This window comes from Bison bison, unplaced genomic scaffold, assembly GCF_000754665.1.
Source record: "Bison bison bison isolate TAMUID 2011002044 unplaced genomic scaffold, Bison_UMD1.0 scf7180017864342, whole genome shotgun sequence".
In the NCBI taxonomy this organism is placed as follows: Eukaryota; Metazoa; Chordata; class Mammalia; order Artiodactyla; family Bovidae; genus Bison; species Bison bison.
In genome coordinates this window covers 1450859-1462711 of record NW_011494914.1, presented here as the reverse complement: position 1 = coordinate 1462711, position 11853 = coordinate 1450859, and the positions used below count along the sequence as shown (strand labels likewise).

General features: G+C 53.7%; 1 protein-coding gene across 1 annotated transcript in view; it reads left to right on the top strand.

Moving 5' to 3' along the window:
• Positions 1–11853, top strand: part of LOC104999084 (epididymis-specific alpha-mannosidase-like) — a 38663-nt gene that overhangs the window by 24159 nt on the left and 2651 nt on the right. Inside the window, exons 8-14 of the mRNA XM_010854546.1 lie at positions 2145–2278; positions 3961–4235; positions 4935–5126; positions 5636–5888; positions 6986–7096; positions 7174–7366; positions 10647–10786. Of these exons, the coding sequence (XP_010852848.1) occupies positions 2145–2278; positions 3961–4235; positions 4935–5126; positions 5636–5888; positions 6986–7096; positions 7174–7366; positions 10647–10786 (1298 nt within the window). The remainder of the gene's footprint in view (positions 1–2144; positions 2279–3960; positions 4236–4934; positions 5127–5635; positions 5889–6985; positions 7097–7173; positions 7367–10646; positions 10787–11853) is intronic.

The window sequence follows — 11853 nt, the reverse complement described above, 5'->3', positions numbered from 1 at the left end:
CGAAAGTTGGCTTAAAGCTCAACATTCAGAAAATGAAGATCATGGCATCCGGTCCCATCCTTCATGGGAAATAGATGGGGAAACAGTGGAAACAGTATCAGACTTTATTTTTCTGGGCTCCAAAATCACGGCAGATGGTGACTGCAGCCATGAAATTAAAAGATGCTTACTCCTTGGAAGGAAAGTTATGACCAATCTAGATAGCATATTCAAAAGCAGAGACATTATTTTGCCAACAAAGGTTCGTCTAGTCAAGGCTATGATTTTTCCTGTGGTCATGTATGGCTGTGAGAGTTGGACTGTGAAGAAGGCTGAGCACCGAAGAATTGATGCTTTTGAACTGTGGTGTTGGAGAAGATTCTTGAGAGTCCCTGGGACTGCAAGGAGATCCAACCAGTCCATTCTGAAGGAGATCAGCCCTGGGATTTCTTTGGAAGGAATGATGCTAAAGCTGAAACTCCAGTACTTTGGCCACCTCATGCGAAGAGTTGACTCACTGGAAAAGACTCTGATGCTGGGAGGGATTGGGGGCAAGAGGAGAAGGGGACGACAGAGGATGAGATGGCTGGATGGTATCACTGACTCGATGGACGTGAGTTTGAGTGGACTCTGGGAGATACTGATGGACAGGGAGGCCTGGCGCGCTGCGATTCATGGGGCCGCAAAGAGTCGGACACGACTGAGCGACTGATCTGATCTCATCTGATTTGGGCAGGTGACTTCACTTCACTGAGCCGTTTCCTCTCTGTGACTGAGGAAGGCCTAATTCCTGCCTCCAACTAGAGGCAGGAAAAAATGGTAATGCAGTGTGGATGTTGCCAAGCACACTGCTTGCACAATTCAGTGTAAAACCTCACACATCCTGAAAGCTGGAGTGTTACTGTCCTCCCTTCATAGCTGAGGGCACACATGGAACAGAGATCATGGAGCTGCCCAGGGTCACACAGGGAGGATGGTCCCCACACCCCTGAGCTGCCCAGGGTCACACAGGGAGGATGGTCCCCACACCCCTGAGCTGCCCAGGGTCACACAGGGAGGATGGTCCCCATACCCCTGAGCTGCCCAGGGTCACACAGGGAGGACGGTCCCCACACCCCTGTGCGGCCCACCTCCACAGACAGGATGTATGCGTTCTTTTGACATTGCGGGCTTCACAGGTAGAGGATGAGTGGTCACCCTGTTTGCCTGGAGCTGAGGGGATTCACCCCTGCAAATTCTGGGCAATCAGAGATAGGTGTCTTCCCTGCAGGAGCATGTGGCCCGCCCACCCTCCCAGGATCCACACTCACCCTGCTCTCTCTTACTGTGCTCTCCCCACTCTGCCTCACCCCTCACCTGCCCAGCTCTGCCCTCTTCTCTGTGTCTGAGTACAGTTCCATCTTACCTTCAGACACTGGAAGGGGCCGGGGTCTGGAGTGCAGCAGACTGGAATCCTGTCCACAGGGACTGGGGTCGGGAGGGGATGACGGACATAGAAAGGGAAGTAGAACGGGGTCCTTCCAGTGTCTGGTGAGTTCAGCCATTCCCATGAGCTCACAGGGGCAGCTCCCCAAGGAAGGGGCAGGTGGAGACCCCAGAAAGACATCCAGCCATGGGAACTGCCTGGGCAGAGGCCTGGGACTGGACAGTGTGTGCAGTGTTCATGGATCTGGGAGTCATTGGACGTGGTCATAGATGGTCACCTGGGGTTGGGGGTAGAGCAGAAAGAGAGTCCAGGTTCATATCAAAGAGGGCTCCACTGCTGACCTTGGTGACTGACCTTGACCCTCCAAGCTCCAGAGAATTGCCTGTACATTGCCAGCTCTCCAGCTTTGGCGCCAGGCCGTAGGGCGTGGGTCACCTTGGACACCTAAGCCTTGGCTCTAGGCCTCGGTCTTCTCACCAGTAACGCTGCTGAACAGTAGAGGTGAGTGAGGAGCTCAAGGACCCTCATCTCTAGGGCATGCTCCCCCATCCCGCCTGGGAATCAGGACCCAGCTTGAACAGATGAGGAGGGGTTGGACATCAGAGCCCATGTGTCTGTCTGTCCTTCCCCTGGGCCTCTGCAGAGCTCGTCTCACCTGCCTCAGATTCTCTTGTTCCGAGGGGCACCAGGGGTGAAGGTTGGGTCAGGTACAGCAGTAGATCCTGTTCTCTGTATGCAGGCCCAGAGCCTGGGGGACACTTTGCAGTGGTCTACAACCCACTGGCTTGGATGGTCACCACCATCATCACCCTGACTGTGGACTTCCCCAAAGTCAGCATCACAGACGAGTCAGGCCTCCCGGTGCCTGCACAGGTAAGGGGCACATCCCATCTGTGGTGCATGCCCTGTTGCTGCCCTTGCTCTGCACGGGGCCCCCAGAAGTGGGCATCTAAGGGGAAGATGTGACACGCTGCCCTGACTGTGAGGAGTGTCCTAAGGGTGAGTCACCATCAGGGTCAGTGGATCCACCCAGTGGACTGACCCTTCCCTTTGCGTATCTGAGTTGACCAGAATCCGCCTGTAATGCAGAGCCACAAGAAACACGGGTTCGATACCTGGTCGGGAATATCCACTGCATGAGCGCATGGTAAACCACTCCAGTACTCTTGACTGGAGAATCCCATGGGCAGAGAGCCTGGTGGGCTACAGTCCATGGGGTCACCAAGAGTCAGACAACACTGAGGTGACTTGGTGTATAAGTATATATGACCCTGTATAAATTTCTACTTCCCATGCGGAAGCCAGCAATAGTCTTCACTGTTCATCTTTATGGAGGTGCTGTCGTAGGGGCAGGCCCCAGCTATGACACCCACATCCTGTGTGGTCCCTGCTCATCTCCTTCCCAGACCTGGAGCTAGACTTGATTATAGAGGTGACCCTCCTGTTACCAAGCCAGCCCTTCCTTGGGGAGCTGGATCGAGTAATGCCATTAGTCAGCCACTCAGCAAACACTCCTGAAAGCCTGTGCTGGGCTTGGTCCCAGATGAGTGCTCATCCCTGGACTTGGGAGCCATCCTGGGATTCAAGGAGCAGATACAGAAATGGACAGTTAAGGCCTGGGGTAATGACCAGGCAGCCAGGGCAGTGATCCTTAGCTGAAACAAATGAGGAAGATTCCTCTGTGTCAGGGTCAGGGGAGGGAAGGGTGTTGGGTGGAGTAGACCCAACATGGAACATCTCCCTTCCCCACCCAAAGGCACCACCCACCAAGCCGAAATGCTCTTTCTTAAATACTACTGAACACCTAGTATGTGTCAGGCGTTACTCTAGGCACTGGAGGAACTTTAATAACCAAGTAGACAAAAGTTCCTGCACTCGGGGGGCTCCTATTCCAGTGGGGGATCCAGGCAAGAAGAAAATCAGAAAGTATAGGAGTGACAGATGACAATTGTGCTGGAGGAAAAGATCAGGACAGGTTAGGGGTGTGGGGTGCGGATGGGTATCTCTTTTAGTTCAGAGAAAGGCCAGCCTGGAGCCTGCAAGGAGCCACATGGGCTTGCTCATAGCCCCCCAAACCCTCCCACAAGACCCAGAAATGATACTTGCTCCCTAGAGACTGAAGAACCTCCTGCATGGACCCAGTGTCCTCATCCAATTCCCTTCCCTGAATCAGATGACGTGGAGCTAGAGAAAAGCTTGCAGGGTGACCTGGAAACCTCCCTCCCTGGAAAAATCAGAGGATTAAGAGACAAGGGAACCCCCTCTAAAGAGGTGGAACACTGTGAGCAGTCTCAGAGGCAGGAACAGGAGGGAGTGTGGGAGGAGGGCAGGTGGTTTGCAGTAGAGAAGGAGGAAGAAGGGAGAGGAGATTGGACCCAGTTGAGCAGGGAGGGTGCAGGAGGGGAGCCCAGCTCAGCCCAGTGTTGGATGACCAGCTGTCTCTGTGTCAAGCAAGCACTCCATCCACCAGGTGTGTAAGCCCAGGATTTCCGAGGAGACTGAGGCAACTTCCATCCCTGACATCCATCATTCATCCCGCCCTTCGGGTCTTGCAGGTCCAGCGCTCGAAGGAGATGCCCTCTGCCTATGACCTGCACGTGCTGACCACGATCCCAGGACTCAGTTACTGGCACTACAGCATCCAGCCCAGCAGGAGTTCCCAGGAGGAAACGGGGGAGCCTGAGCCCTTTGTGGCCATAACCACGCAGTTTGGAGGCCGACTCAGGAGATACGGTGGGCAGGTGGGCGGGAGCCTGGTGCCTGTGGAAAATGACTGCTACATCGTCTTCCTGGACCTGGACACCAACCTGATGCACAGTATCTGGGAGAGGTGAGGTGCAGTCATTGCTGCCTCTGAGGACAGGAGGACCCTGGGACCTGGGCATGTAATGCCCTACTTGGATCTCCATTTCCTCAGCCAAGGGCAAGGGTGTGATGGTGAAGCTCCCTGTAGTGCATCGAGCTCTATTCCTAAGTGTGTGAGTCTAGGCCAGGACACAGAAGCAGCCAGGACCTACAGGATCCAGCAGAGGTGGTCAGGGGGAGAGTGTGGGGAGCAGCAGAAATGGGGTGCAGCCCCAGAACGTTCTGAGTCTCCCTGGTCAGGCTGGGAAAGGTGCAGTCAGCACTGTGGACTTAGGCTCCATCATGGCTCAGGACCCACACATCTTTCACCTTGATCAAGCCCTGGTGACTCGAACCTCCTTTCTGTCTCTTGGGACTGGCCTACACTGACGTATCATGCAATGAGATTATACCATATGGGGTCCTTGGCAGGCTCCCTTCTTTCAATTCTTGTCATGTTTCCAACTTTCAGGCACGTTGAAGGGTCAATGAGACCCCTCATTCTTCTTGCAGACTCAATAACATTCTGTTGTACAGATAGACCACTTTCGTCCTGTTGAAGGGTCTCTGTTCATCCCTGGCTCCTGGCTGGCGTCTCCATGGAGCCTCTGTGAGCCTGGTTCCAGCATGAGGATGACATGTTTTCTGTCATGATGACACGGCTTTCTCTTTCCTCTGTTTGCAGGCAGAGTAACCGAAAGGTATATGTGACCCAGCAGTTCATGGAGTATCACGCAAACAGTGATGTCTGGCAAGGCCCCGTTTCAGACAATTATGTGTTCACACCCAGTGGTACAGCAGAGCCAGCGTGGGAGGCTGTGAGGATGGAGATCGTGGAGGGGCCGCTGGTGACTGAGATCCGGCAGTACTTCCACAGGTGAGGGCGGCCCCCTGGTTGTGCTCAGCACATGGAGGTGCTCACAGGCAGATGAATGGGGAAATGAGGGCCCATCATGCTTCAGACACCCAGCTCCTGGACCTGGGCTTGGCACACAGTCCTTCCTCCATGGAAGTTCGATGAAGTCATGAGCTGGTCCACTCTGCAGTCCAGTCTCTGCAGTCCTGCTCTGCTTGCCTGCGCTGTGTCACCTTGGTGGTACCTAAGTCTAGAGGCGGGACAGGAGCCCATGGTGACAGTGAAAACGCAGGAGAGCAGTTCTTGTGTTTTCATTAGCAGGACAGACAGAGCCCCCAGGCATCGCTGGGTGCCCAGAACCTTCAGGGAACCGGGTCCCTCCTGTTCTATTGCCCAAGCAGTCTCCCCACCCCGCTGGCTGCAGGAAGGATGGAGGGAGGGAAACAGAAGGAGAGGAAGGAAGAAACGAGAAGGGCGGGGCATCCAGAAGGCTCCCCAGGCTTGACCTACCTCTCCTGCTTCTCCTCCAGGGAGGTGAACGACAGTGAGCCCACGTTCACCATCTACTCCCGGCTGGCCCGTGGACCCCAGGGCTCTGACGGGGAGCTGCTCTGCCATCACATAGAGCAGGAGTACCGGGTGGGCCCCTTGGAGCTGAACCGCGAGGCCATCCTGAGGACAAGCACCAAGCTGAACACAGGGCGGGTCCTCTACTCGGACAACAACGGCTACCAGATGCAGCGCAGGCCGTACAGGAACTACAAGAACAACACCATCGCTCGGGTATGCCCTGAGCTGTCCTGGAGTGTGGCTGCTGTAGACCCAATCTTGATGGCCATTTTCCAGAAAGCAGGAGAGTTCCCTTAGGTCCAGAGCGTCTCCAGAGCCCCGCTGCCCTGAGTCTGCCCCTAGGGCTTGTGGCCAGGCTTGTTCAAACCAGGTGTCAGAGCTCTGGGGCCACCGTGGATGAGCTGTGTCCCTGAGGTCCCTTATGTGCACCACAGGTCCTGCTCGGTCAGATGGATGACCGACTGGAGGTTGCTTGAGGATTAAGCACGTGGTGCCTGTCTAGGCCTGAACGGGGTGTGACCCTCCTTGGCTGCTCAGAGCAGTGCCTCAGCCTGTCTTCAAAGGGGCTGAACTCCAAAATCAATCAGCTCCCAGGGTCTCACCCTCCGGAGGCATGACCTTGGGCGAGTCCCTGGGTGTCCCTGGGCCTCGGTGCTCTCCTGGGAAGAGAGCGACCTCCCCCTGAGCTGTGCTGAGGCCTGGGATGATCAGGGGCAGCACCGCGCTGGGTGCCTCCTGAGCCTTCCTCTAGTCAGTTGTCTCTTCTTCCAGAGGGACCCGGAGAAGGGGGTGTGGCTCCTCCCTGCTCTGTCTTCCTTGAGCTTGTCAGTTCATCTCTACAGCTGGTCTTCACACACTGTGCCCTGGGCTCCAGAGGGTCTAGGGCTACCAGCCCTGGACATCTTCCTCCAAAACAGGAAAGGGCAGGGCTGTGCGAGTGTTTTCCAACCCAGACACCAACCTCTCTCTATTTGGGAACCCCTGGCTGGGGGCCATCTCAGGCTGGACTGGCACAAATGCCTCATTGTCTCCCTGCACCAGGGGGACCTTTTGGGCACATTTCACATATGGGGAAACTGAGGCTTGGGCAGGCTGGGCCCCCAGGGCATAAGGTCAGGAAGCAGTGGAGCTGGATTGAATCCCAGTGTGTTCATCTCACAAGTCAGAGCCCCTCCCATCAGTACTGTGCCACCCTGGGCTGCTGCTGTGCCCATGCAGGAGGCTGCCTAGGGCCAGAGGGAGACCCCCGACCTGCTGGCTGACCTGGCCCACTGCCCCCACCACCAGCCTGCCAATGTTTCTGTCTGCAGAATTACTACCCCATGGTGCAATCAGCCTTCATCCAGGACAGACGAAGCAGGCTGGTGCTGCTGTCCGATCAGGCGCACGGTGTCTCCAGCCAAAGGAACGGGCAGGTGGAGGTAGGAGGAGGCCCCGCTGGTCACTCTTGGGGACCCCAGGGCCCAGGCAGGCCCGGTCAGACAGTTGTCCCCTGCAGGTCATGCTCCACCGCCGGCTGGTGAACAACAATCCGGGAAACATCGCTGTTGACCTCACACTGAATGACACCTCGGTCGCCCACCCAGTGTTCTGGCTCCTGCTGGGCTCCAGGGCCCTCATCAGTGGCCTGCGCCAGAGGAGCGGGCTGGCGCTGCAGCACCGGCCCATCGTGATGCTCAGAAAGATGAACGGTGAGGTGGGGGTCCTTTCACTTCACCCGCCATCACTGCCCCCAGGGGCGCCCACCTTCCCAGGGATGGGGCTGAGCTCATATTGGTAGCCAATGGTGAATGATGTTGATTTGTGATCTTGAAGAAGAAGATTTAGCTTTGGAATCAGGGCCCAGGCTTGATCACTCAGACCTTTTGTGTAGCTGAAGCTTCATCACACTGAAAAATGACAGAGAATGCCTCTGAGGTAGACGTCAGAAGGTGGAGGGGGAGAACCCCACCTGGTAGTCATATCAAGCCTTTATACATTTTTACCAGACCCACTCCCACAAGCGACATCTTAAATGAACAAGGTTAGAACCAACAAGAGACAGGTCTTACCAGACTGACTGCCACAAGTAAGTCTTAAGATAAGATTAGTCAGAAGGTACTTCTTAAGAAGGAGAAACATGTCCTGGAGCATGATACTTTTTTATTGTATAATCATGAGTATAGAGTTTAAGGAAAAACATACTCTTGAGCAAGATGAGTTGTTTTGTTGTGTAATCATTAGCTCTGGGCTTAAAGAAAGTCAGTCTTAAAGATTGCTGTCATAACACCTCACAGTTTAAGTAAAAACATCTTTTGGGTCTAAGACAAAGAAATGTAGAAAAAAAAAAGTTTGTCCATTCTTCTCCTCCAGGACCCTGGACCGCTTATCTCTCAGTACCTGCTAGGATCTGGGCTACTTCGGGGTAGGAAGGGACCAGAGTCCTCACATCCAGGCCCCTCATTTTAAATGTGGGCAACCTGAGGTGCACAGAGGTTCAGTGACTCATTCCAGGTCATACAGCTAGTAGGTTCACAGCTGGGACTTACTGCAATGCCCTCCTTACCTCTGTTCCCTCAATCTCCTCTATTTCCTTCTCTGAGGACACTTTCTACTTCTTCCTATGATATATGTCACCATTCAGGTCTGGTTGCTCAGCATTTAAGAGACCGGCTTTATCTGAATTAAGTGCATTGTCACCAAGTGAGGGTGATTCTATTCTATGTCCTGATCTGTAAGTTTTATGAGTTGCCTCTCCTGAAGCTTCTATAAATTTCCTTCACTACAGTTGGGTAGCATAGCTAAATAGTTGAACATGAAATAGTTTAAACAATGAGTGTGTTTGAAAGTATTTGAAGATGCTACAGTTAGAGAATCTTTCAAATTTTATAGACATAAACACAAAGTGTGTATTTGTCATTCTCTCTACAGGCATACCTCAACATATATGCATTGCTTTTCTTTTTTTTTTTTTTTTTGAGCACTGAAGATACTGCATTGTCTACAAATTGAAGGTTTGCTGCATCTTGCATGCAGCACGTTCATCTGCACTGCTCATTCAACAGCATTTGCTCAGTTCACACCAATGTATCACATTTTGCTATTTCCCACAGTATTCAAATATTTTTCATTATTACTATAATTGCCACAGGATTAGTGATCTTTGTCATTGTTCTTGCAGAAAGATTGCTAATCACTGAAGTCTCACCTGAGGTAACTTCTTTTTTTAACAAGAAAGCTTTTAAAATCTAATGTATATATAAACTGTTTCTCTTAGACATAATGCTACTGCACACAATAGATTATAGTAAAGTGTAAACATAAGTTTTATATGCACTATGAAACCAAGATACTCCTGTCTGGCTTTATTACAATATTTGACTTATTTCAGTGGATGGAGTCAAACCCACATTGACTCCAAATGTTGCCTGTAATCCTTAACCTGTTTCCTATTTCTCATCACTTGCAGAAGTTCTGATGAGGGCGTGATTTTAGGTTTTCCCTGTTTGAGATTTAGGCTAGACTTCCGCAAGGCATTAGAAGAAGGCGGGTGGTAGCTGAGGTGCTCACTGAGCATTCGCTGAGTGCCTGGCACGCTGCAGACTGCTCCTGCGCTTGACCCAGCTCTCGTCCTGAAGGACTTCTCAGGGGCTCTGCTGGGGAACGAGTCACGGGATCCAACTTCAGGGTGAAGGGGAATTAGAGGCCACGAGAGACCTGATGTCTGTACGTTTGGTGGAGTTTGCAACCCCAGACCGGGTGGTGTACAGTGATCAACTTTAAGAGATAACAGTTGATGTTCTCTTGTTTGGAAGTAAAGAGACTGAAGCGGCAGGTACTTGAGCCGGACGTGGGGAAGCAAGTGGAATGGAAGGATGAGCTGGACAAGAGGCTGGGGCAGGAGGGAGACAGGGTAGCTCTGGGCCTCTTGGGAGCAGGTGGTCATGTCCATCTCTTTTGGGACTGTCAGGAGCTGCTGGCCCAGCCACGCCTGTGTCCAGGGGCAGATTCCGAGGAGAGAGACGGGTTTGGCCAGCTGGGCTGGGACTGCTCCTGTGGCAGTCAGTGGTTCCTTCCTGGCAGCAAAGAGGATGTTGCCGTGGTGAGAAAGCTCCATGGCTGTGGTCAGCTCCATCCACGGTCCCGTCCATGGCTGTGGCCAGCTCCATCCACAGTCCCGTCCATGGCTGTGGTCAGCTCCATCCACGGTCCCGTCCATGGCTGTGGCCAGCTCCATCCCAGGTTCATCCCTGGGCTCTTCCACCTGCACAGACAGAAACCAAAGGTGTGAGACGGAGCCAGAGGAGCCTTTATTCTGGGGCAGACGCACCTGAGGGAAGGGTAGCGTGTATTGCTTCCTCGGGTGCTGGGCCCTTCATGCGCTGTCCACCCTCTCTTTCCGTTACCTGAGCGTCACTGTCTGCAGACCTTGTTTGTCCTCTTGTCTGGGAGGTGACTGTGAACAGCTCTGGGACGAAAGGGACTGAGACGCCTGTGTCAAGGGCCAAAATCCCAGGAAGGGCTCTGATTGGCCCTGATCGAATCACGTGACCCAAGCCTGACCAATCACTGAGTCCTGGGAACTGTAAAGAGATGGCGGCTCCAGCTGGAGCCCAGAGTTGAACAAAGCATCTCCTGGGAGAGAAGGGCTGAGTCCCTCTGGGCAGAGGCAGCAATAGATGACAGCACGGGAGCTGGCGTCTGAGACCTTGTTCACAGAGCAGGTCTCTGTGTGAACTCCCTGCAAGTTCTGGAAGAAATGGCGTCTTCTCTCTTGGCCCATCTCCCAGTCTGCAGTTTGAACTGGCTGGACCAGAGTTTCAAGGCAGGCTGGGGCTTTTGCACCAGCAAGTCCTTCAGGCTGCCTGCCATGTGGGCCACAGGTGGGAGGGAGTGAGATCAGATGAAGTGGGGGACTTAGTGTGGCAAGCTGTGAGTGTCAGGAGGAGAGTTTGGCCCAAAGCCTCTCCTTGTTGTCCATCTGCCTTTCAGAGATTGCCCCGCGTGGCTCAGGCTCCAGGCAGCAAGAGGCTGTGACGTTGCCCCCAAGTGTCCACCTGCAGATCCTCAGCATCCCCGGCTGGAAGTACAGCTCAAACCACACAGAGCACCTGCAGACTCTCCAGAAAGGTGTGGCAGGTGTTCAGGTGTCCAGACTCACTCCTGCCTCCACATGTCAGCCCGGTCCTCCATCCCATCACTGCACAGAGGGGCTCTCCTCAGAGTCGTCCAGGCTCTGTGAGGTCCTGCTTCTTCCAAGGTCTTCTCCTGGAGCCTCAGACACCGTTGTCCTGCCTGTATTTTGGGCTCAGGCATGACTTTGATGAGGTTCTGTTCATACCTTGAAAATGATTCTAATGTCAGGCACTGCGGATAGAGCCATGGATGACACAGGAAACATCCCTGGGCTTGGGGGGCCTCTGTCTACAGAGGGAAGCAGGCAGTTCATCGGAGAGCAATGACAGTGATGTGAGGAAGGTCCCAGCTGGGCATCACTGAGGGCTTCCTGGTGGAGGCAACACCTTCTAGAAATGAATAGGTGCTGTACCCCTTACCTGCCCCTTTAGGCTCTGAGCAGTTCTGTGCCCCAGCCACTGCTGTGTCCCCAAAGCCGCACTCAGGGCTTAGGATGTTCTCATATAAGTGTCAGCCCAGACAGACAGCCCGACAGCCCAGAACAGAAAGAAGTCAAGGCCAGATGTTATCTTTATGCCTGATAAACTGGATCTTTGAAAGAATGGCTCACGCCTGCAGCCACGTGGCTTCCTGACCCTGACCTCCAGCATCCCTGCACCACTGCCCACCTGACACATCTGATGGGGTGGACGGGGTTCCCAGCAGCAGTAGAGTCATTTGGCTCCAACGTGTGTGTGTGTGTGTGTGTGTGTGTGTGTGTGTGTATGGCCAAGCCACTGAGAAAGCACTTCCTGGAGGCTGCTTGTACTGAAGTAAGGGAGACACGGGCTGGGCCAAGCAAGACCCTCTTCCCAGGGAGTGAGTAAGAAGCTGAGCGAGGGGAGCGTTGGGGATGGCAGGAGGGCCGCCTGCCTCCCCAGGAACAAACAACCCCCGTATCATCATCACCTGCATCACCATTGCCATCATCTCCAGCATCATTTTCCAGTGGCAGAAATCCTTCCCTGATTCTCGAGCTCCAGTCCCTAAACCCATCACCTGAATGGAGACAAGAGACTTTGCA